This window comes from Neoarius graeffei, chromosome 3 (genome assembly GCF_027579695.1).
Source record: "Neoarius graeffei isolate fNeoGra1 chromosome 3, fNeoGra1.pri, whole genome shotgun sequence".
Classification (NCBI taxonomy): domain Eukaryota; kingdom Metazoa; phylum Chordata; class Actinopteri; order Siluriformes; family Ariidae; genus Neoarius; species Neoarius graeffei.
In genome coordinates this window covers 352,246-378,137 of record NC_083571.1, presented here as the reverse complement: position 1 = coordinate 378,137, position 25,892 = coordinate 352,246, and the positions used below count along the sequence as shown (strand labels likewise).

Genomic DNA, 25,892 nt, shown 5'->3' with positions numbered 1-25,892 from the left:
TATTGCACAAACATTATGATCAGATCTGAACTTTAAAAATGTAAAGATTTTAGATCAAAAACTATATGAAGAATTATATACTGCAAAACCTTACAAATATGACTAGTTTTCTGTTATATGACTAGGTTACTGTTTTACTATAAATCATGTGACTAGCCTATTTTTACCAATTTGACCACCAGTAGTATAATGTTGCATTTCAAATATGACTAGGTTAATATTGCATATCAAATATGACTAGGTTAATATTACATCATTTGATATAGTTAAGTCTAAAATCCATGTAGTCTTGCCACTATTAATTAATAATAAGATGAAAAATCTGACTTTCTGAATAAAATAAAATCACTATCAAATATTTAAAAATGCTATCATATTTGTTTTGTTCAGACCACCTTTCATGAACGTGAAAAACATTAAACAATCTACCCATGTTTAAACTAGATTTTGACATAAATGACTGGAGATAATCTCAAAATTCAGACTTCCTAAAAAGTATATAATCTCTATCATTTACAATCTTACAGTACCTACAATTACACAAGAACAGATTAAATATATTTCACAATATTTTTAAATAAAACTTACATAATACCAAACATTATCAAACTAATTGTATATTGGCATTAGGAAAATAATATCAAATTCAAACTACAAAAACCATTATCAATCAGAATCAAATGACTTAGTATGTCTTCACACTGTCATATAATTACTCTAAGATCATATTTGTACACAAACTTATGTTTGGATGAGACAGAACGATATGCCATGTGCTTTTGGGTATTTTTAAAACACTTCACACGCTTGGTTGAGATACACTGTCTTCCGGTTCGGTGACCAATGATATAATAGTTCACAAAACTGTTTTACCCGCTAAATAAACCATTTGGAATACTTCGGTCCTTTCCGATATTTTCCGATTGGTGTGTAAACAACGCTATATTTACCGCAGTGCTTGCTAGCTGGTGCTGACAAATTGATGCGCACAAGATTCAGTAAAATGCGACTACACGCTCTCTACTTATAAATGCGCGACAAAATGAATAGATACGTGATATCACTCTCGTGCCCAAAAAGTGGATGTGCGACAGACAGATAAAAAACCCGTATTATGCCCTAGATTAGGCTCTGCCATTGCTGGAAAAATCCTAGCTCACTATCACTCCCTCCATGAAATAAGCGACGCTGGTTCTTTATACAGATGGATTTATTTCTCTCTTCATTCCAATTCACCGTCAACAATTCACCATCGAACTGTTATAAGACGATATAAAAAAAACACGCATTCATTTAACATAAAATTAACACGCCAAAGACTAATTAACGTGACAAGCAATGTAAATAAACATACCTCGCTGGCTGCATACAGCACAGGGGGAATGAGTCTTGAACAAAAAACCCTCAAAATCAAAATAGGAAATACTAGGATCACCTTGAAAACAGAGGATAAACAACTTCTTGAAACTTTCTTGGTGGATTCCTGCAATTAATTGCATCCTGTGATCCCACCAGATGTGGTGCTTTCCAGCAGAAATTAGCACTGTTTGTCCTCACATGGTTCTCCCTCAGCACCTGTTACTCACTACACTGCCAGCAGTGTCTCAAATAGTCTCACATTATTCATGAAAACCCTGAGACATGTTCTGACATGTTCAGACATGTAGAAAGAAGGACTGAGAAGGCTTGGGCTTGAGTTCCACAATACAAATAAATCTTCACAAGAAATAAACCACATAAATAATATATGTAAACAAATTATTATTAATTACTGCAAATAATATCCACAGCAGTTTGTAATACTTCCTGATGTGGGTGGAGCACAGAAGCACGGCAGGCGAGAGTTGATGTTGACACAAATACTTTATTGAGCTTTTCAGCTTGCTTCTTTTTATCACTCACTCACACACACACACTCCGTGCTCTCACGGAAGGCGGTCGCATTTCTCTGCTCTCCTCTCCCTTATCTTCCCTGCTTATGCTCCTCTTGTCTCGTCTTGTCTGTCTATACTTTTGAGAGATTCTCTTTGCACTGCTCTCTAAACTAAAAAAAAAAAAATCATGGAATTGATAAACTGGTCTCTTAATGAAATTGACACAGTTTTCTCGACGAGGAGCGTGGGTTCGGGGGAACCGGCCTGTCCTGCCGGAACGTTCGCAGCTGGCTACACAATGGATGCATGGGAGGAGTGGCGGATCATGTGCCTGACAGTTCTTTCTGTGGAGGACATTGAAGACATCTACCTATTCGGAACCATGATTACAGATCTTTTGCTGATTGGATTAGGCACTGCCCTGGTTTATCGAGGAAATCAGGAAATGGTGACAGCTGTCCAAAACCCCATAAAGCTGCCCGATATGATTGAAGCGGTGGGCAGAGCTGTCGGCACTCAGACTGTGACTATTCAGAACTTGAACCGCAACATGGATAACATCATGAAGAAGCTTTCAGCTTTGCAAAGGAAATGGATTGATTCGGAGACCAGAATGGACAAACAAAGTAGTCGTGTAAAAGAATGCGTCTACTCGCCCCAAGACCAAACAATCCCAATCTTATCTGCTTTCGGCTGCTCAGACAGCACTGGCCTCGGCCAAGGCCGTTGCTGGGACAACAACTCCCCCTGAAGATCACTGCAGTGAGACGCTCTCGCATCCCTTCCCCCACTTCCCATGGTCGCTGCTTTTACCTCCAGTGTGACAAGCGGGTGCGCGACCAGCGCCATCATGGCTGCAGGAACAGACGGCTGCTTGCTTGCGCTGGGTTACCTCTACCTCCACCCCTCCCCCCCATACCTCCCTGATCGTACCCCTCTTCCCTTACCCCCAATCACCCTACCCCCTGATCGCCCCCCTCCCCCCCCTCAAGTCCCGAGTTTTCATGTTGTAAAGCGTACTTGCGTCATTTTGTGCTTATGTGCTGAGGTGTTTTTTTAATGTTCCCACACTGCACTCCCCACAGGAGCATAGTGTGGGGGTTGCTTTTTTCTCCTCCCCTCTCCTCATGTTACTCTGTATTTTTTTTCTTTTCATCCCTGTCTTCCTGTCCTGTCTACTCCTCCTCTGTCAATTGTGTGTTGTGTGTATGTAAGGACAGGTTGATGGTCAATTTCACTGGTACTTGTGACTAGTGCCAATAAAGGCATTCATTCATTCACACACACATGCATTGTGGTCGGGGAGAGAGCTCCCTTTCTCTGCTCTCTCTCTCCTTTTATGCTCCGTCCCTGTAACAAACAGTGACACACACACACACACACACACACACACATTAATTGACAGCAGGTGGAATGACTTAGCCACTTACCTTCCCCGACCCCGCCCTCCATTCACAGACTGCTGCTTGGCCACACCCCCACTGCCACACAGTTACACTCACATCCTCCTCAACAGGCTCATCACAGACATCTCTGAAAGCAACCTGCCTGAAGCCGTGTGGATCTTGCCCGGGTCACAGCACCACAGACATGGTGTTTGCTGTGCGACAGGTACAAGAGAAGTGCATCGAACAACATATGGACCTATATGCAATGTTCATAGACTTGACAAAGGCATTTGATACTGTTAACAGAGAGGCATTGTGGACAATCCTCACCAAACTGGGCTGCCCATGCAAGTTCACTACACTGATAAGCCTGTTCCATGACAACATGACTGGACAAGTTCTCTTTAATGCTGACTACACAGACTCGTTCAACATCTCCACCAGTGTAAAGCAAGGCTGTGTACTTGCCCCTGTGCTGTTCAACCTATTCTTCACACTGGTCCTGCTCCACACAGTGAAAAATCTTGATCTGGGTGTGTACATCAAATATTGGTTAGATGGATCAGTCTTTGACCTCTGTCGTCTCTCTGCCCAAACCAAAACTGTAAATAAACTCATTCTGGAAGCCTTATTTACAGATGACTGTGCCCTCATGGCACACAAGGAAAACCACTTGCAGGTGATTATCAACTGCTTTGTAGAAGCCTCAAGGCTCTTTGGCTTGACAATCAGCCTAGGGAAAACAGTGGTCCTGGTCCAAGCAGTCCTGGGCACAACTCAGCCCCTGCCAAACATCACTATCGACATAGTCCAACTAAAAAGCGTGGAGCATTTCACATACCTCTGTAGCACAATCTCCGCAGATGGATCACTAGACAAAGAGATCGCAAGCAGGATCCAAAAAGCCAGCCAGGCACTTGGCAGAATAAGAGTAAAAGTCCTTCAGCAAAAAGGCATCAGACTGTCCACATAACTACAGCTTTGTAGATCTTAAGTTATCTCTTCAAATCTTCAAATCAAAACCTCCCCCCTCCCCCCATCTGTCCCTCTGAGTTACATGTTGATCCTGGGATTGAGATGCTGGCCTCTTCTGCCCCTCGGACCTGCTTGATCCATCCTGGTGCCCTGTGTCTGGTCGGAGTTTTATCGCCCCACTCCTGTGAAGGACGGCCCCATGAGGACAGTTGAGGGTTATACCTGTTAAAACTGTTAATATTATAGTCAGGCTGTCTGTTGTTGCCCAAATGAGGATGGGTTCCCTTTTGAGTCTGGTTCCTCTCGAGGTTTCTTCCTCATGTCGTCTGAGGGAGTTTTTCCTTGCCACCATCGCCACAGGCTTGCTCATTGGGGATAGATTAGGGATAAAATTAGCTCATGTTTTAAGTCGTTCAAATTCTGTAAAGCTGCTTTGCGACAATGTTTATTGTTAAAAGCGCTGTACAAATAAACTTGATTTGATTTGATTTATGGATGTGAAACATGGACCTTGTATCGCCGACACATAAAGCAGCTAGAACAATTCCACATGAGGTCGCTGCGTATGATCATGAACATTCGCTGGCAAGACAAAATCACCAATCAGGAAGTACTGGATAGGGCCCACTCAGCAAGTATTGAGTCGATGCTGCTGAAAGCCCAACTTCACTGGACTGGACATGTAGTTAGGATGGATGACAATCATATTCCCAGACAGCTAATCTACGGAGAGCTGAAACTGGGCTCATGTAGAAGGGGAAGGCCTTAACTTAGATACAAGGACATTCTGAAAAACAATCTCAAGTGGTACGGCATCCAGCCATCCCAACTAGAGGCATCTGCTACAGACAGGACAGCTTGGAGGGGGCTAATCTCAAAAGCAATAAGCACTTCGGGCAAACTGACACCCCCCCCCAGACACAATCACACCCCCAAGAGAAAAATAAAATAAAATAAAATGGAGGGTGGTGGTGGTAAGATGACTTCCTCTGACCACTCCTCTGACCTCTCTTTCTCCCTTCCTCCCAGTGGGACTCATCCTAATCCCCCATGCCCCGGACTTTTCTGCTTACATATCATTTACATAATTGCTAAACTGATAATATACATATGTATTCATGTACACACACACACACACACATATATACACACACGCATACACAAATACCCCCCTCACACCCACACATACACAAATACCCCCCTCACACCCACACTCAAACATCCCCCTCTCTCACACACACACACACACACACACACACACACACACATTCTAATACCCCCCCGTACCATGTCCCTAGCCCTTATTGAATGTCCTATGTCCTGGTTCACTAATGTTGTATGTTTTTTGTTATATTGTTTGTTACACGCATCTTGGTTTTGTAAAAAAAAAAAACAAAAAACTGGTAACTGTTGGGGAAAAAAAAAGCAATAAGCACTTTCAAGGAGGACAGGCGACAGCGTCTTGATGCTGCGAGGGCGAGACACCACAGGATAGCATCTGCTACAGTCCAGAAAACAGGTCATCACTGCAATACATGCGGGTGCCTGTATGCATCCAGTGTTGGACTACGGAGTCACAGGCACTCCCACCCCCCATGAGAACACAGAAGTTATCATCAGAACCAATGGACTTCCAAGAGACTGGTATCATATTTCTTCAGTGGAGGCACTGCGCTAAATATTTACCTTATTGACACTGACATAGCAGTTTATTATTACTCACATACAGTGCTTACCATTCCTAATTCTAGTACAGAAATCCCTGAGTTTAATGGTAGAGAGGAAGTCCAGTAAATCCACCATCACCAGCTGGAAACCCAGGTTCCTGTTTGTTATATGAGTGCGACTCCAGTGTATGTTTAAACACTAGGGGAAAAAAGGATTACATATAGTCACAGATACACAATAAAAGGAATAATAAAACATGTTGTACTCCTACTGGAGGACTAATACAATGGTTACTATATGTGTGTGTGTAAAAGTGTGGTTGGGTTATGGCCAAAACTTCAACCGGGGTGATATATACTGGGTTATCCACTTGCGGAGGTTTCAATGATTTAACCAGCACCTTGTCTCCTGGAACAAATGGGTGAGTAGGAGCTTCAAGAGGAAGAGGTAAAGAAAGAGAAAGGTCAGGACAATGTTTAGCCAAAACATTAAGTGCGCAGTGTACTCTTGCTGCAACTCATCCAGGTCCCGTGAAAGTAAAACAGCAGGCTTGTCAGTTCCCCATGATGTGTGAAAGGGTCTGCTCATGATGACCTCAAAAGGGGACAGTTTAATGGTGCGACTGGGGGTCATTCTGATTTCACACGCCATGGCTGGCAGGACATCTATCCATGATTTCCCAGTTTCCATCATTGCTTTAGCACAATGTTCTTTAATTGTTCTATTCATTCTTTCCACTATGCCGGAGGGTTCAGGATGGTAAGGAATATGAAAGTGCCAGGCAATATCTAGTAACTTGCACAGTTTCTGTGTTACTTCCGATACGAAGGCAGGTCCCTGATCACTGTCAATAGACAGTGGAATGCCATATCTATGAATGATTTTCTGAGCTAGGGGCTTCACAACTGTGTTAGCATTTTCTTTAGCACATTTAGCACAAGGCCTCTACCCATTTGGAGAACCTGTCTACGATTACTAGTAGATATTACAATTTACAGTGGTGCTTGAAAGTTTGTGAACCCTTTAGAATTTTCTATATTTCTGCATAAGTATGACCGAAAAAAATCATCAGATTTTCACACAAGTCCTAAAAGTAGATAAAGAGAACCCAGTTAAACAAATGAGACCAAAATATTATACTTGGTCATTTATTTATTGAGGAAAATGATCCAGTATTAGGCTCCAGCTTGCCTGCGACCCTGCAGAAGGATAAAGCGGCTAGAGATAATGAGATGAGATGAGATGATCCAGTATTACATATCTGTGAGGGGCAAAAGTATGTGAACCTCTAGGATTAGCAGTTAATTTGAAGGTGAAATTAGAGTCAGGTGTTTTCAATCAATGGGATGACAATCAGGTGTGAGTGGGCACCCTGTTTTCTTTAAAGAACAGGGATTTATCAAAGTCTGATCTTCACAACATATGTTTGTGGAAGTGTATCATGGCATGAACAAAGGAGATTTCTGAGCACCTCAGAAAAAGCGTTGTTGATGCTCATCAGGCTGGAAAAGGTTACAAAACCATCTCTAAAGAGTTTGGACTCCACCAATCCACAGTCAGACAGATTGTGTACAAATGGAGGAAATTCAACAACATTGTTACCCTCCCCAGGAGTGGTTGACCAACAAAGATCACTCCAAGAGCAAGGCGTGTAATAGTCAGCGAGGTCACAAAGGACCCCAGGGTAACTTCTAAGCAACTGAAGGCCTCTCTCACATTGGCTAATGTTCATGAGTCCACCATCAGGAGAACACTGAACAACAATGGTGTGCATGGCAGGATTGCAAGGAGAAAGCCACTGCTCTCCAAAAATAACATTGCTGCTCATCTGCAGTTTGCTAAAGATCACGTGGACAAGCCAGACGGCTATTGGAAAAATATTTTGTGGACAGATGAGACCAAAATAGAACTGACAAAGAGAATAGATTCATTTTAGATTCAGTAGGGGTTAATCAGAACGTCATAGGACTGACCCACAATGATGGTCACACTCTCGATCTGATACTAACATTTGGGTTAAATATCGAAAATATAGTCACACTTCCGCAGTCTGAAGCTACCGCAGATCATCATCTCATCTCATTCAAAATATGATTGAGCAAAAACATACACACCGTGCCATGCTACTGTATTAAACGTACATTCACATCAACTACGACACAGAGTTTTATAAATAATCTCCCAAAGTTATCAACTTTGATTGGATCATCGTCAGCCCCTGCAGAACTTGATCAGGCAACTTAATGCTTAGAGTCAACGTTCCGCTATACTTTAGATCATGTAGCTCCACTTAAAAGGAAAATGATTAGAGAGAAAAAAAAACTAGCACCCTGGTATAACGATTACACTTGCACTTTAAAACAGACCACTTGAAAATTAGAACAAAAGTGATGTAGAACGAAAATGACATCAAACAAAATTGGTAGTATTCCAATTAGCATGGAAGGAGAACCTCCTGAAGTATAGAAAAGCTCTTAGTGCTGCGAGATCAACATATTTTATCTTCCCTAATAGAAGATAACAAAAATAATCCTAGATTCCTATTTAATACTGGAGCAAAATTAACCAGGAAAAAGACCACTATAGACACATGCACACCTGCAGTATGTAGTAGCAACGACTTCATGATTTTTTCAATGATAAAATTGAAAATATCTGACAAAAAATTTCAAACTATTAATTTAAAGTCGGACAATGTAAGTGACCCTGTAGTTAACAACATAACTGTATCAGATCAGCAATTAGAATGTTTTACTCCCCTTAGAGAAATCAAACTAACTTCACTAGTTTCCTCATCACAATCTTCAACTTGTGTACTAGATCCCTTACCTACATGACTCTTCAAACAGATAATACCAGAAGCGATTGAACCTCTTCTAAAAATAATCAATTCTTCCCTTAGCACTGACTTCTTCTTCTTCTTCTTTTGGCTGCTCCTGATTAGGAGTCGCCACAGCGGATCTTTCGTCTCCATTGCTCCCTGTCTTCTGCATCCTTCTCTACCACACCTGCCACTTTCATGTCCTTTCTCACCATATCCATGTATCTCCTCTTTGGCCTTCCTTGTTTTCGTTTGCCTGGCAGCTCCATCCTCAACATTCTCCTTCCAACATGCTCTGCATCTCTTCTCAAGATGTGCCCATACCATCTCAGTCTCATCTCTCTTAGCTTAAGTCCCAAGCTCTCCACATGTGCTGTCCCTCTGATGTGCTCGTTCCTTATCCTGTCCAACCTTCTCACTCCCATCGCAAACCTTAACATCCTCAACTCCGCCACCTCCAACTTTACCTCCTGTCTCTTCGTTAAGGGTACGGTCTCCAATCCACATATCACAGCTGGTCTCACTACTGTCTTATACATCTTACCTTTCACTTTTGCTGGGACTTTCCTGCCATTTAGCACTGTCCCTTAGCACTGACTACTGTATGTACCCAAATCCTTTGGGCATACTGAATGGTTTTACACCACAGTACCTGAGCGAGCTTTTGATGGGTCATGCCTACTTCAATCAAAAGGTGCAGGCTCTTTGTTTGTACCTCAAATACTGAAGGCAATGGCAGGAGGCAGATCTTTATCTTCCATGTCTTTAAGTCTAAGATGAAAACATTTTTGTCAAGCCTTTGTTAATAGCTTTTCTCTTTGGTAAAAGAGCAGATCTGGAGGGCTCACAGGAATCCACATCTGCGTGGAATGATTTGGTAAACTGGGATGTTTGGATGCTGCCCCCCCCCACATTCACTCAAGTTGGTTGATGGCCACAAAACCCCATAAAAAGGAAAGTGCACAGAAAGCTGGGAGCATGAAATGCTTGATCAGAGTAAAACCTGAAAAACACACGTTAGTTATTTTGACTCACTTATATGCCAATAAAGCTATTTAATAATGTGTAACATTAATAACAAGAGATCACTAAATCTTCTGCCAACTGAGGCATTTGTTTATGGCTTATGAGACTGTGCAGACAGACCACGCACACACATTCTTGTACCTCTATATTTTTGGGGACTCTCATTGACGTAATACATTCCCTAGCCTCTTACTCTAACCCTAACTAAATGCCTAACCCCGCCCCTTACCGTAAATATCTAACCCCCCCACCCTAACCCATTCTACCCTGATCCCTAAACAATCCTCAAACAGCCCTTTGAAGAAGTGAGGACCAGACAAAATATCCTCACTTCCCAAAAATGTTGATAAAAACGTTTCGGTTCTCAATATGGAGCAAGTACACACACACACACACACACACACAGTGCAAGTCAGTTATGACAAATGTAAAACCTGTTGCACAAGGTGTGTGTGTGTGTGTGTGTGTGTGTGTGTCCCCGCTGGTCCTGTCTGAGCTTGTCTGTTAAATACACAACATAGAAACACCACTGACAGAAATACTCGCACTACGTTTATAATCTGATTAACATTAACAGCACAAATGTATCGGCTCTAACTCGGGTTCGGGCTGTTTGTGTGTGTGTGTGTGTGTATTTGTGTTTCCTTGCGGTTAACCTGAATTTCTCGCTAATTCGCTGGTAGAGAGTGACGTCACGCCAGGGGCCACTTCCTGGGGAGTTGTACAGGTGGAACTGAGACACACCTCAGCGGGGACTCGAACAGCTGCAGCGCTGCTCGGAACTGTTTAACGCTGTGATCCCGAGTGGGCCGCAGACGGAGCGAACCGGAACCGGACTCTGTGGAGGAAGAGCGCGCGCTTCTGACCAGTTGGATTTTCTTTTCCTCGCGCGCGCCGTGTTCCGGTACTGATTGGTGAAAGCGCGCGCGCGCGTTGGCGTGTGTAAAGAGGGCGCGCGCAGACCGGATGCTTGTGAGTATAGATCGCTGTAGGATGTTGTTGTTGCGCGTGGCCGTGTGCTGCAGTGGCGTGTTGGCGCTGCTGACCCGCGCTGGGGCTCAGAACTGCATCACCCCGAGGGAAGGCCACAGTGACTTCATGCTGAACACGAAGGACAGCGTGGCAGCAGGAGCCACCTACATCTCCAACCCCAGCGCGGGCACGCCGGAGGCCTGTCTGAGCGCCTGCTGCCAGCACGCGCGGTGCAACCTGGCCATGGTGCAACCGGAAGGGGACAAACTCACAAACTGCTTCCTGTTCAACTGTCTGTACAGAAATCAGTTCGTCTGCAGCTTCGTCAAGAAATCCGGATTCATCGTTTACATGCAGAACTCGGTTTATAAGAAGCACCTGAGCGGTCCGGAGGGTAAACCTGGTTCTGTCTCTCTCATATTATTAAAACACACTAACGCTACGTTCACACTGCAAGGCTTAATGCTCAATTCCGATTTTTTTGTGAAATCCGATTTTTTTGTGAGGTCGTTCACATTAACAAATATATGCGACTTGTATGTGATCCTCAGTATGAACGAAAAGCGACCTAAAAGTGTTCTGCATACGCATTGCAGGATACGACGACGTCACACGCAGTGAGCATGGCCAGTGTTTACGGAAGTAAAACCGCCCGGTTGCGGTATGACCCATCCAATCTAGCTTGAATAGCTGCATCCCCCCCAAATGGAAATCAGCTCCCTAACCTCTGCGTCCTTCCATTGAGAAGATTCAGAACCTTCACATCCCGAAGCGTCCCTCGCATTGATGTCATGCGCAGGGGCGCAGATACGTTTTTTGAACTGGGGGGGACAAAAAACTGGGGGGGACAAAGCTGCCAGCAAACCAACCCCAACCCCGATATGCCTGTCAAACTTGTTGTGGGTTACCATAGCAACCAAGCTCGAGCTCGCAACCTGTGCAGTCTGCGCAGCTCAACCAACCGAATATCAGTCTTTGTTTTATGTGAATTGTTGCAACTATGTATACACTGCCGTGCACCTCAATAAACCGAATGGTAATTAGTCTTTTGATTTTTCCGTGAGGTTTGCCTTATGCAAAGAAAGACAGCATAGATGTTTTTTCCTCCCTATAAGTGGGGGGGACCGAACGAGGTGAATTTAAATCTGGGTGGGACGAGTCCCACCCTCTATCTGCGCCCGTGATTATGCGCCATGTTGTTGTAACTTTTTTTGAGAGACCCACCGCCTACTTCAGCGCAGAATAGTGACGTTTGTGGCTTGTTGATGACGTGTAAGTCGGATGAATGCGACCTGGCGGTTCAGACTGAAGTCGCATATGAAAAGAGCGGATAGGAATCGGAATTAGGACCACATATCCAAACGGCCTGGGTCGGATTTGAAAAAATCGGATCTGTGTCGTTCATATTGTCAATAAAAGATCGAATACAGGTCACATATGGGCGAAAAGATCGGATTTGAGTCACTTCAGCCTGCAGTGTGAACGTAGCCTAAGTCCTGGAAATGAATACAGGTATACATTCACCAATCACTTTATTAGGAACACCTGTACCCCTGCAGTTATCTAATGAGTCAATCATGTGTCAGCAGCACAGTGCGTACAGTCCTGCAGATACAGGGGAAGAGCTTCAGTTACAGCACAGTGCGTACAGTCCTGCAGATACAGGGGAAGAGCTTTAGTTAATGTTCACATCAAACGTCCCAGGAGGAGGAGGAGGTGTGAGTGCACCGTTCTGTGTAAACTCTAGAATCTGGGGTGTGTGTGAGAGAGAATCAATCCACATAGATCAGCAATTTATGAAATATTCAAACCTTCTGGTATCAGCAAGCATGCCATGGTCCCAGATATCACGTTTTCTTCATTCTGATGATGATGTGAACTTTTACCTGAAGCTCTTGACCTGCATCTGTACGGTTGTATGCATTGTGCTGCTGCCACATGATTGGCTGATTTAGATATCTGCATGGAGGAGCAGGTGTAGAGGTGTTCCTAATAAAGTGGACTGTGAGTTATGACAAGATGTTAACTAAAATTTATGATAAAGATGGACATTAGGATTAATTAAAAATGAATCACATACCAGAGTGAAACAGGAAGTAGTTACAGAGTTAAAATGATAGATACATGACAGATGACTAAAAGGGGATTGGCCATACAAAAATGTTTAAAAAATAAAATTTTCTGTAGTTGCATAATATTTGATGAAATAATAAAAACTATTTATTATTATTATTATGAGGGGTTCTGGAACTTTTGCATAAAACTGTATAACACTAAGCTTTAGCTCATTATTGAGCTAACTGTTTCAGCTGAGGAGGACTTTATTAGTTCACTGTATCAGAATTCATTTGGGTCAAAGATTCCATTCACCAGGTTGACTGTCTCTGGAAGCAGTCTGGAATATTCAAGAAGTTCATGTAGTGACTTAGAAGCTTCTGATTGGCCAATTACATAATTAGGAGTGTACCTGTGGCTTTAAAAGGGTCTACCTATTGAGGTTTTTCACCTGATGTCACAGGGTCACGTGACGCCCCGGTGTCCGCCATTTTGAAGGTCAAGCTAGCTAATGTCAACAACATAGTAGCTAGTATGTTACTGTAGCAATGTTTACGTTCAGTCATTTGGATGACTGTTAAAACCTTTCAGTCTCAAGTTTTTCCTTTACCGTATTTACTAGTTTACTGTAATTATGATCCGGCAGCTATTTACACCGGATCCAGTGTAAATAGCTGCCGGAGCGCGCTCCGGCTTGCTCCCCCTCAAATTAAGCAGCGCGCTCCGGCTTGCTCCCGGAGTGCTCCGGCCAAGGTTCCGGAGCGCGCTACGGCTTGCTCCCCCTCAAATTAAGCAGCACGCTCCGGCTTGCTCCCGGAGTGCTCCGGCCGAGGTTCCGGAGCGCGCTCCGGCAGCTATTTACACTGGATCCGATGTAAATAGCTGCTGGATCATAATTACAGTAAACTAGTAAATACAGTAAAGGGAAAAACTTGAGACTGAAAGGTTTTAACAGTCATCCAAATGACTGAACGTAAACATTGCTACAGTAACATACTAGCTGCTATGTTGTTGACATTAGCTAGTGCTAACAGCTAGCTGCTAGTACACTGCTACAACACAGACACTGACCCTAATAATACAGTTCTTGGTCATTGCCTGGTAACAGCAAATTTATAACGGACCATGTCTCAACAGACTAAGAAGTTATTTCAATGACGTTTAATAACATTTTGTTTATCCTGAGGACTGAAAGTAAATGAAAAGGTGAACAAACCTTAGCTGTAATAAGATGGCGACCACCGGCTCCAGGGACGACCCGCTGATGTAGGCATGTTACCCAGCCTGACACAAAATATTTCTAGGCATCCAAACTCTTATACGCTTTCAGATCAATACCTGTGTATGGCGATGGGTTTTTAACGACATAGGTATACAGATCATGTGGGCCGAAGTCAGGTAAAGACGAGGGCTTCGTGTACTTCTGTACGTCAGTGAACAATCCTGGTGGAAGCAGGTAAACGTCATTCTCTAAGCCTGCTAACCTCAATTTTTGCAAATACCTCTCCCTCTGCTCGCCCTGTAAATGCCCTACGTCGCTGGATAGTGAAGGTGTTTTCTGCATCTCACTCCTTTTTCTTTTATGTTTTTCGTTTGTCGCCTTCCTCGCATTCAAACTGATTCGAGCCGTGACGTCCAAAATGGCAGCCTAACGATGCATCACATGACTTGGTCACGTGGGTGAAAAACCTCAATATAGACCTTGTGCACCTACGTCAGAGGTCAAGTTTGTTTATCCGCCATATTGGGTATCAAGTTTCACTTCACACGCGGAAATTTTTGGAGAGTGATTCACGTTTTCAGTCAGAATGGCTTGTTGTGTGACAGTAGGGTGCTCTAACAGAAAAAGCACGAAGGGTTTATCATTTTACCGGTTCCCCGCTGATCAAGAGCGGAGGAAGAAGTGGATTGCTGCCGTTAAACGCGTTGACTGGGAACTAAGCGAACACTCGCTTTATATTTCATGATCCAATTACATGAAATATAATTACTCAAAATTTGATTTAAATAGTTGAAAATTAATATTAGAAACACTAAAGCTGTGCCATACTCAAAAGGAAATAGCTTTCAAGTTTCAACAGCAAAAAGTGTTGCTGCTCCGTGTGAGCAGACTTCTCCCACACCTGCCGTCCATGTGCAGTGGCCACTCACAGTAACACCATCCTGCTCGCATATGATCCGCACATCGAGTGGTTTGTTGCTGAGCCGTTGAGAGTGTAACACATTTATGATTATAAACATGGAGATTAGACTGGGACACGAGTATATAATACTGAATGTCATTAATTATTTATATTACTATTGCAGTATTCCTAGACCCTGGTACTATCTGTATTACTATAAGTTATTAATTTTGTTCAAACAGGATTATGTTTCAACATCGATAATAGCGATATGCAAATAAGCTCTATTCTGAAAAGTCAATGTATGGTACGCACCTGTGAAGAAATAACAAAACGCTTTTCACGCATATGAACTAGCACGTTCCGTACCCATCCTGAGAAATATCTGTACGCTTCTAGTGACTTGTAGGCTTTTAGTGACTGACCACTGTAACCCCCTGGAGTGTTGATTAGATAGTGATATACATCAGGGTAACTTACGTCTGGCAGCTTATTGCTTGAACAATCAAGCACAGATTTGGTTTCACTCTTACTAATGATATGTGGGTCGACCCCTAAGACAGCAATCTTATCTCTATAGCGATTTTTTTTTTTTTTTTTTGCTGTGACATCCAGGGATTCAGCATAAGTCGAGAGGCAGACTTGAGAAGACGACATCGCGACAGCGGGTATCACTTACAAACTTGCGAAAGCGTGATCCCCAATATGGCGGTGTAAACAGATAATCACGTGACCATGATGTCACATGCACAAGGTCTATACATGGTGCCTTTTTACACTTGATAATATGGGAAATATACTCATCTCATTATCTCTTAGCCGCTTTATCCTTCTACAGGGTCGCAGGCAAGCTGGAGCCTATCCCAGCTGACTACGGGCGAAAGGCGGGGTTCACCCTGGACAAGTCGCCAGGTCATCACAGGGCTGACACATAGACACAGACAACCATTCACACTCACATTCACACCTACGCTCAATTTAGAGTCACCAGTTAGCCTAACCTGCATGTCTTTGGACTGTGGGGGAAACCGGAGCACCCGGAGGAAACCCACGCGGACACGGGGAGAACATGCAAACTCCGCACAGAAAGGCCCTCGCTGGCCACGGGACTCGAACCCGGACCTTCTTACTGTGAGGCGACAACGCTAACCACTACACCACCGTGCCGCCCGGAAATATAATCAAATCCACTAATTACACACAAGATTGTAGAGCTCCACAAATCTGGTTCCTCTGGAGCAGTGTCCAGCTGCACTCAAGACAACAACAAAGGAACTGGAGAGTTAGAAGCATCGGGTACCAGATACATCATATGGTCAATAGTATGTATTACTATTGATTGCTACTGGGATAGATTAGGGATAAAATTAGCTCATGTTTAAAGGCATTAAAATTCTGTAAAGCTGCTTTGTGACGCTGTCTATTGTTAAAAGCACTATAAAAATAAATTTGACTATGTGGACACCTGATGATTACACCTATATGAACTTGTTGGATGTCCCATTCCAAACTCCTGGAACCTATTAATATTGATTTGATTCCCCCCTTTGTGGCTACAACAGCCTCCACTCTCCTGGGAAAGCCTTCTACAAGATTTTGGAGTCTGTGGGATTTTCTCCATGGGAGAATTTTCAGTCAAAAGAGCATTAATGAGGATAAAACACTGATGTTGGACAAGAAGGATCAAATTAGTATCATGGTATCAATTAGAAATAAGATCAGGTTTGTTTGTGCCAAGAAAAAAATCTCTTGCGTTATAGACCATAAGACACAATTTTATATCTGAAAGCAGCAGTGGATTGAAACACCACTGAAGATGCTCCCTGTGATAAAAAGAGAGCCTGAGCTCCATCAGAAATGGATCATGATCCAATATAACAGTGGCTGTTTAATCAGTGCTGGATATGAAGGCGGAAAGATACCCGTCTATTAGAATGGACTTGCAGGAAAACCCCCAAAATGACCGAGACTGTGGAGGTCTCCAAGGGTCAACGCAAGCTAATCGCTTCCCTAAAGAGAGATAAAGAATGAACCATGGTTGCAGTAGGTGTTAGTTTAGAGCCTGACTGATCAAGGACTGGGTTAATTGCACAATTTACAGTGAATTTCTCTGACGCAGTGTACAGTGGCAGTCGCTACATCATGGTGAGAATTCTAGATGGTGTGAAAATGAAGAGTAGGATATACTGCAGATCATTTTAACCTTCACTTTCGACAAGTTTACGTGAGTTGAGTTAAATGAGGTGTTGGGCTGTATTTGGCCTGCTGCCTTGATTTTAGAATAGAATAGAATGCCTTTATTGTCACTATACACATGTACAATGAGATTAAAGCATCTCCAATAACAGTGCAAACAGCGTGTAGAGTGGGGGGGGGGGGGGGAGTGTGTAAGGGAGGTTAGGTGCACAGTCCTGAGGTGTATGTGTTGTGTTACACATTATGGAGTGAGGTATTGCTCATTGCACATATAAATTATTGCACAGAGAGAGTCACATTATAAATTATTGCATGAGAGATTCACATTATAAAATAAAATATTACACATTTAAGAAGTATTGCAAGGTAAGGTAGGTGCACAGACTTGAGGTGTATGTGCTGTATGTAAGGTGCACAGTCCTGAGGTGCATGTGCTGTATGTAAGGTGCACAGTCCTGAGGTGAGGTGAATGTGTTGTTTCACATTATGGAGAGTGAGGTATTGCACAAAGAGAGTCCCTTATAAAGTACTGCACATTTATAAATTATTGCACGAGGAGAGTCACATAGTAAAATAAATAGACTATAAAGTCAGGGCATATCCAAGTTCAGGGCGGTTATGGCTTTTGGAAAGAAACTGTTTTTGAATCGGTTTGTCTTTGTCCTGATGCACCTGTAGCACCTCCCTGAGGGCAACAGGTTGAACAGATCAAAGCCAGGGTGGGAGCTGTCCTTGATAATGTTTTTAGCTCTGCTAAGGCAGCGGGAGGTGTAAATGTCCATCAGAGAGGGGAGAGGGCAGCCAATGATCTTCTGTGCTGCCTTAACTACCCTCTGGAGCCTCTCCCTGTCTACAGCAGTACAGCTGCTGTACCATACTGTAATACAGTACGTCAGCAGGCTTTCGATGGATGAGCGGTAGAAGGTCAGCAGCAGGTTGGAGTTTAGGTTGTACTTCCTGAGGACTCTCAGGAAATGTAGCCGCTGCTGAGCCTTCTTAATGACTGCTGTGATATTTACTGACCAGGAAATGTCGGTGGAGATGAGGATGCCGAGAAACCAGAAGGTGTGGACCCTCTCCACATACTCGTTGTTGATGTAGAGGGGGGCTAGGTCGGTGCTGTGCTTCCTGAAGTCAACAATGAGCTCTTTGGTTTTCTTGGTGTTCAGAGCGAGGTTATTTTCTGAACACCAGGCTACCAACTTCAGGACCTCCTCTCTGTAGGCTGCCTCGTCTCCCTTTGAGATGAGTCCGACCACTGTGGTGTCGTCAGCAAACTTGACGACGAGGTTGTTGTTGTGGGTCGAACTACAGTCGTGGGTGTAGAGGCAGTACAGGAGGGGGCTCAGCACACAGCCCTGTGGAGAGCCGGTGCTCAACGTGCGGGTGGGGGCCAAGTCTCACAGTCTGGGGCCGGTTAGTAAGAGAGTCCTTTAACCAGGCACATGTGAGAGGGGGGAGGCCGAGAGTGTCCAGTTTTGTAATAAGGATGTCCGGGATTATTGTATTAAAAGCTGAACTGTAATCCACAAAGAGTATGCAGATGTAGCTCTGCTGCTGCTCCAGGTGATTTAGCGCAGAGTGGAGAGCTACGGCGATGGCATCCTCTGTGGATCTGTTTGTGCGATATGCGAACTGGTAGGGGTTGAAGTCTGGGGGGAGGTGATCCTTGATGTGCTGAAGAACTAGTCTCTCGAAGCACTTCATGATTACCGGGGTGAGGGCCACACGACGGTAATCATTCAGGCTGGTGACGGGAGACTTCTTCGGCACTGGGATTATTGTTGCAGATTTTAGGCAGGGTGGGATGACTGCCTGAGCCAGGGAGAGGTTAAAGATCCTGGTGAAGGTAGGGGCGAGCAGGTGGGCACACGCTCTGAGCACTTTACCAGGTACGCCATCTGGGCCGGCAGCTTTCTTGGAGTTCACTGCCAGGAGCACCCGTCTGACATCGTGCTCCTGTACAGTGAAAGGAGTGGTGTAGGAATTGTGTGGTGGTGGGGGCAGGGCAGGAGCAGATGAGTGCTGCTGAGATGTTTCAAAGCGAGCAAAGAAGCGATTTAGTTCCTCTGCTAGCGGCGCTCTCCTGTTGGCGCATCACAGTCTCTGAAGTTTGTGATGTCCTGAATGTCCTGCCACACCTCCCGTGTGTTGTTGCTGGACAGGTGGGATTCTATGCGCAGCCTGTGGTCCGCCTTGGCTTTATTTATGCCTCTTTTCAGATCAGCTTGAGCAGCTCTGTACAGAGCTCTGTCACCTGACCTGAAGGCAGCATCACGAGCCCTGAGGAGTGAGCGGACCTGGCTGGTCATCCAGGGTTTCTGGTTTGGGAAGACCCAGATGTTTTCATCCACTGTCACATTCCCGATGCAGAACTTAATATAGTCTAGCACTGCTTCTGTGAATGTCTCCAGCTCCTGGTGTTCAAATTAGTCCCAATCTGTCTGTTTAAAGCAGTCCTGTAGTTTGGAGAGTGCATTGTCAGGCCAGGTTGTGATGGTCCTTGTGGTGGGCCTGGCTCTGCGTCTGAGGGGGGTGTAGGCTGGGGAGAGCAGGAGGGAAAGATGATCTGAGTGGCTGAGGTGGGGGAGGGGTATGGCTCTGTACGCATGCTTGATGTTGGAGTAAACATGATCCAGAGTGTTCTCCCCTCCAGTAGAACACTTTAACAAGTTGGTAAAACTTCGGCAGTACAGTCTTCAAGTTGGCCTCATTAAAGTCTCCTGCGATTATGTGAACACCGTCAGGGTGGGCCCGCTGCTGTTTGTTAACGGTGTTCAGCAGGAGAGAGCGCGCTGTGTTTACACAGGCGTCAGGTGGAATGTACACAGCTGTGACAATCACCACAGTTAGCTCTCTCGGTAGAAAAAAAGGCCGGCATCTTACAGACATGTACTCGAGGTCTGGGGAACAGTGTTTATCTATAATTGTTCTGTTGTTACACCAGTTATCATGCACGTAAATACAGAGCCCCCCCCTCTACTCTTACCGGAGTTCCCATTTCTATCCCAGTGGAGCAGAGTGCGGCCTGCTAGCTGCAAGCTAGCATCGGGTATTTCCGGATGAAGCCAGGTTTCTGTGATGATTAAAACACAGCAGTCCCGAACATAGCGATTTCCAGTGAGTTGTAATTCCAGATCATCCGTTTTATGTACCAGGGATCTAGCATTGGAGAGATACAGGCTCGGTAGAGGTGGCTTGTGTGGTTGTTTTCTTAGCCTTAGCATAGCACCGGACCTGCAGCCCCGCTTTGACACATGATTTAAAGGGGAACTGAAGTCATTTTTAAACTTGCTTTATTTCTTAACTAACATGTTATTCAATTACGTTTTTGGTTTTATTAACCTTATATCGTGACTTATATTGGCATGTTCTATTACACTTATCGGCCTATTCGGCTTTTAGCCATGTTGAATGTAGTTCGTACAGTCCACGGCAGGTGTCGCTTATGCACACGATCTTCACAAGACTTGTGCGAGACTTCAAACGTGAAGTGTCAGCGCTGCCATTTTGAAAACTGTTTACACAGTGGCCAGATTGCCATATCATTCCAATTTAGATTCATTTTGAGATTTGCCAGCTTCATCAGTGATGGAGTGTCAGTCCTACGCGCTGTGGCGCGTGCAACTGAAGGCATGCCCTGGGCTGTGCATGCGCCAAGTGGACTCCAGCACGTGCACTTTGAACAAGGCACACCTGAGCTCACTTAAGGAACTGTGTGTTTGCCTATTTAAGGACTGTGCTGATGCATTTGCATCACGAAATATTACAATACGCATTACAGAGCCTTTCTACCTCTTGTCTTGATTTCCTGTTTCTTGTTCTTGTCCTCGCTTAGCTTTTGATACACTGTTTGCACCTCGACTGACCGTTTTGCCTTCATTCTCGTTTGTGATCTATATCTGCACTTTATTAAACTGTATACTTCTGCACATACATCCACCTCCCTCGCGTACGTGACATGGAGACTATTCCATACGACTTCGAACCAACGTGGAGTAGAGAAGCGTCAGAAAGACGACAGGATAAGGACAAGTCCGCTGCGCTGGTATTTACGTCATTACTGTCGCACAATTAAAACGTGCCAGATCAGGCGGCTTGTGGGTTTTCAAAATAATAAATACATGCATGTATTTTTGTGATGAATACATATTATACTGAGTGCATTTCCCATATAATCCTCACTAAGGTTTTGGGCAGCACTACAAAATGAGTACAGTGGCATGCAAAGGTTTGGGCACCCTTACAGAAAATGTCTGTTACCGTGAATAGTTAAGTGAGCAGAAGATGAGCTGATCACCAAATGGCATAAAGACGACACATTTCTTTTCAGCGTTTTCTGCAAGATTTGTGTATTATTTTTGTTTTGTACAATTGGAGAGTGAAAAAATAAAAGGAACACCATGCGAAAGTTTGGGCACCCCAATACATTTGAGTTCTCAGGTAACTTTTACCAAGGTTCCAGACCTTAATTAGCTTATTGAGCTGTGGCTTGTTCAAATTGTTCGTTAGGAAAGGTCAGATGATGCAGATTTCAAAGCAGTATAAATTATCTGACTCTTCAAACTTGTCCCTAAAATCAACAGCCATGGGCTCCTCTAAGCAACTCCCTCGCATTCTGAATAATAAAATGCCTTTGTGATGCTCACAAAGCAGGAGAAGGCTACAAGAACGTAGCAAAGTGTTTTCAGTTAGCTGTTTCATCAGATTGTAATGTTATTAAGAAATGGCAGTTAACAGAAACAGTGGAGATCAAGGTGAGGTCTGGAAGATGAAGAAAACTTTCTGAAAGAACTGCTCGTTGGATTGCTAGAAAGGCAAATAAAAACCCCTGTTTGACTGCAAAAGACCTTCAGAAAGATTTAGCAGACCCTGGAGTGGTGGTGCACTGTTCTACTATGCAGTGACACCTGAACAAATATGACCTTCATGGGAGAGTCATCAGAAGAAAACCGTTCCTGCGTCCGAGCCACAAAATTCAGCATCTGAAGTTTGCAAATGAACATCTAAATAAGCCTGATGCACTTTGGAAACAAGTCCTGTGGACTGATGAAATCCAAAATAGAACTTTTTGGCCACAATGTGCAAAGGTGTGTTTGGAGAAAAAAGGGTGCCAAATTCCAGGAAAAGAACACCTCTCCAACTCTGAAGCATGGGTGTGGATCGATCATGCTTTGGGGTTGTGTTGCAGCCAGTGGCACAGGGCACATTTCACTGGTCGAGGGAAGCATGGATTCAAATAAATACCAGCAAATTCTGGAAGCAAACATCACACCATCTGTAAAAAAAAGTTGAAGTTAAAAAGAGGATGGGTCCTACAATAAGATGATCCAAAACGCACCTCAAACTCTGCAATGGAATACCTCAAGAGGCCCAAGCTGAAGGTTTTGCCCGGGCCCTCACAGTCCCCTGACCTAAACATCATTGAAAATCTGTGGATAGATCTCAAAAGAGCAGTGCATGCAAGACAGCCCAAGAAACTTGTAGAACTGGAAGCCTTTTGCAAGGATGAATGTGTGAAAATCCCCCAGGTAAGAACTGAAAGATTATTAGCTGGCTACAAAAAGTGTTTACAAGCTGCGATACTTGCCAAAGGGGGTGTTAGTAGGTACTAACCATGCAGGGTGCCCAAACTTTTGCTTCGGGCCCTTTTCCTTTTTTGTCATTTAGAAAATGTAAAAGATGAAAATAAAAAATTGTTTTTGCTTAAAATATAAAGGGAATGAGTCATTTAACTTTATGCCTTTTGGAGATCATTTAATCTTCAACTTGCTTAACTGTTCACAGTAACAGCAATTTTGACCAGGGGTGCCCAAACTTTTGCATACCACTGTAGGGAGCGATTTTGGACATGGAAAACTTCCGGCTTAAGTCAGCATTCGAAAGAGGGCGCGTGCGTCTTTTGACAGCGTTGGCAGATGTTGGTCACTTTGATTTCCGCTGTACATTTTACTTCCGTCCTACGATGTCTCACAGGTCTCAGCGAATCTCGTTTACGGCCGTTGCTTTGACATATGGACTGATATATTACATTCAAACACTCATAACTTGCTATAGCAGCGACAAAATGGCTGTCAGAAATGCATTCCTACATTATATAAAATGAGAGAAATAGAATTTTGATTAATAAAAAAAATTGCTTTCAGTTTCCCTTTTAATTAATGTAGTTTTAATGAGGCGGGGCTGAAAGTCCTGAGGTGAGTGTTAAGGTGGTTCAGGAAATATCGGGGACGTTGTCACCCCAGTCAAAGTCCCTCTTGTGCCAGGACCTGATTTTCCCAGGTAGTCTCCCGTCCCAGTACCAACCAGGCCCTTGGTGCGTTGGGCGGTGCTGATCTCCATTTCCATAGCCCTCAACCTCTCACCTGTTACATAGCTAGTGTTGCAGTGGGGGGCAGGTCCTCTGGTGTCACCCAACTCAGCACCCCCTTAAATCTGGCCCTGCTCAATATGTATGTAAATGTTTGATCCAATTGAAAATCTGAGATATATATACACACAACCCCGATTCCAAAATAGCTGGGATGCTGTGTAAACTGCAAATAAAAACAATGTGAAGATTTCCAAATCATGGAAACCCTATATTTCATTGAAAATAATAGTTCAAAGGCAACATATCACATGATGAAACTGAGAAATTTTATTGTTGGGACAGGGGTGTCTTTACCACTGTGTTGCATCACCTCTACTTTTAACAACACTCTGTAAATGTTTGGGAACTGAGGAGACCAATTGCTGTAGTTTTGAAAGAGAAATGTTGTCCCATTCTTACTGGATATACAGTGGTGCTTGAAAGTTTGTGAACTCTTTTTAGAATTTTCTATATTTCTGCATAAATATGACCTAAAACATCATCAGATTTTCACACAAGTCCTAAAAGTAGATAAAGAGAACCCAGTTAAACAAATGAGACAAAAATATTATACTTGGTCATTTATTTATTGAGGAAAATGATCCAATATTACATATCTGTGAGTGACAAAAGTATGTGAACTTTTTGCTTTCAGTATCTGGTGTGACCCCCTTGTGTAGCAATAACTACAACTAAACATTTCCGGTAATTGATCAGTCCTGCACACCGGCTTGGAGGAATTTTAGCCTGTTCCTCCGTACAGAACAGCTTCAACTCTGGGATGTTAGTGGGTTTCCTCACATGAGCTGCTCGCTTCAGGTCCTTCCACAACATTTCCATTGGATTAAGGTCAGGACTTTGACTTGGCCGTTCCAAAACATTACCTTTATTCTTCTTTAACCATTCTTTGGTAGAACGACTTGTGTGCTTAGGGTCGTTGTCTTGCTGCATGACCCACCTGCTCTTGAGATTCAGTTCATGGACAGATGTCGACATTTTCCTTTAGAATTCGCTGGTATAATTTAGAATTCATTGTTCCATCAATGATGGCAAGCCGTCCTGGCCTAGACGCAGCAAAACGGGCCCAAACCATGATACTATCACCACCATGTTTCACAGATGGGATAAGGTTTTTATGCTGGAATGCAGTGTTTTTTCTTTCTCCAAATGTAACGCTTCTCATTTAAACCAAAAAGTTCTATTTTGGTCTCATCCGTCCACAAAATATTTTTCCAATAGCCTTCTGGCTTGTCCACATGATCTTTAGCGAACTGCAGATGTGCAGCACTGTTCTTTTTGGAGAGCAGTGGCTTTCTCCTTGCAACCCTGCCATGCACACCATTTGTTGTTCAGTGTTCTCCTGATGGTGGATTCATGAACATTAGCCAATGTGAAAGAGGCCTTCAGTTGCTTAGAAGTTACCCTGGGGTCCTTTGTGACCTTGCCAACTATTACATGCCTTGCTCTTGGAGTGATCTTTGTTAATCGACCACTCCTGGGGAGGGTAACAATGGTCTTGAATTTCCTCCATTTGTACACAATCTGTCTGACTGTGGATTGGTGGAGTCCATCATAGAGATGGTTTTGTAACCTTTTCCAGCCTGATGAGCATCAACAACACTTTTTCTGAAGTCCTCAGAAATCTTCCTTGTTTGTGCCATGATACACTTCCACAAACATGTTGTGAAGATCAGACTTTGAAAGATCCCCGTTTAAATAAAACGGTGCCCACTCACACCTGATTGTCATCCCATTAATTGAAAACACCTGACTCTAATTTCACCTTCAAATTAGCTGCTAATACTAGAGGTTCACATACTTTTGCCACTCACAGATATGTAATATTGGATCATTTTCCTCCATAAATAAATGGCCAAGTATAATATTTTTGTCTCATTTGTTTAATTGGGTTCTCTTTATCTACTTTTAGGACTTGTGTGAAAATCTGATGATTTTTTCAGTCATATTTATGCAGAAATATAGAAAATTCTCAAGGGTTCACAAACTTTCAAGCACCACTGTACAATTTCAATTGCTCAACAGTTCGGGGTCTCCTTTGTTGTAATTTAGGTTTCATAATGCGCCAAATGTTTTCAACAGGAGACAGGTCTGGACTGCAGCAGGCCAGTTTAGCACCTGGACTCTCTTAGGCTGGAGCCATGCAAGTTCAGTGTTTATTTATTGTTATATGCACAGTAAGGACATGTCCACTTGCACAGTGAAATTCTTAGTTTGCTGTCCACCATGAATGCCAATTACAAATAAATAAATAGGCGGAAGAAGTAATACAAAGTAAGGCAATATAGTGCAAAAAGAAAAGCAACAAAAGCACCCAATGTAGTGCAAAATACGTAGTGTAATACAAAAATAAGGCAATGACCAGACGTAGCAGCAGAAGGGCCATAATGTGTGAAAGTGCAAACAATGTAACCAGATGTAAAC

The 25,892-nt window shown here is 43.5% G+C and overlaps 2 protein-coding genes across 3 annotated transcripts in view; one reads left to right on the top strand and one right to left on the bottom strand.

Moving 5' to 3' along the window:
* Window positions 1–11,034, bottom strand: part of LOC132883046 (uncharacterized) — a 33,416-nt gene extending 22,382 nt beyond the window's left edge. Inside the window, exon 1 of the mRNA XM_060916182.1 lies at window positions 10,409–11,034. The gene's annotated coding sequence lies outside the window, so the exon portion shown is untranslated. The remainder of the gene's footprint in view (window positions 1–10,408) is intronic.
* Window positions 10,298–25,892, top strand: part of LOC132883047 (kunitz-type protease inhibitor 1-like) — a 50,915-nt gene continuing 35,320 nt past the window's right edge. Inside the window, exon 1 of one of the 2 annotated variants that reach the window (XM_060916183.1) lies at window positions 10,298–11,118. In XM_060916183.1, coding sequence (XP_060772166.1) covers window positions 10,719–11,118 — 400 coding nt within the window. In that variant the 5' untranslated portion in view covers window positions 10,298–10,718. The remainder of the gene's footprint in view (window positions 11,119–25,892) is intronic. The other variant, XM_060916184.1, reaches the window with a different exon arrangement.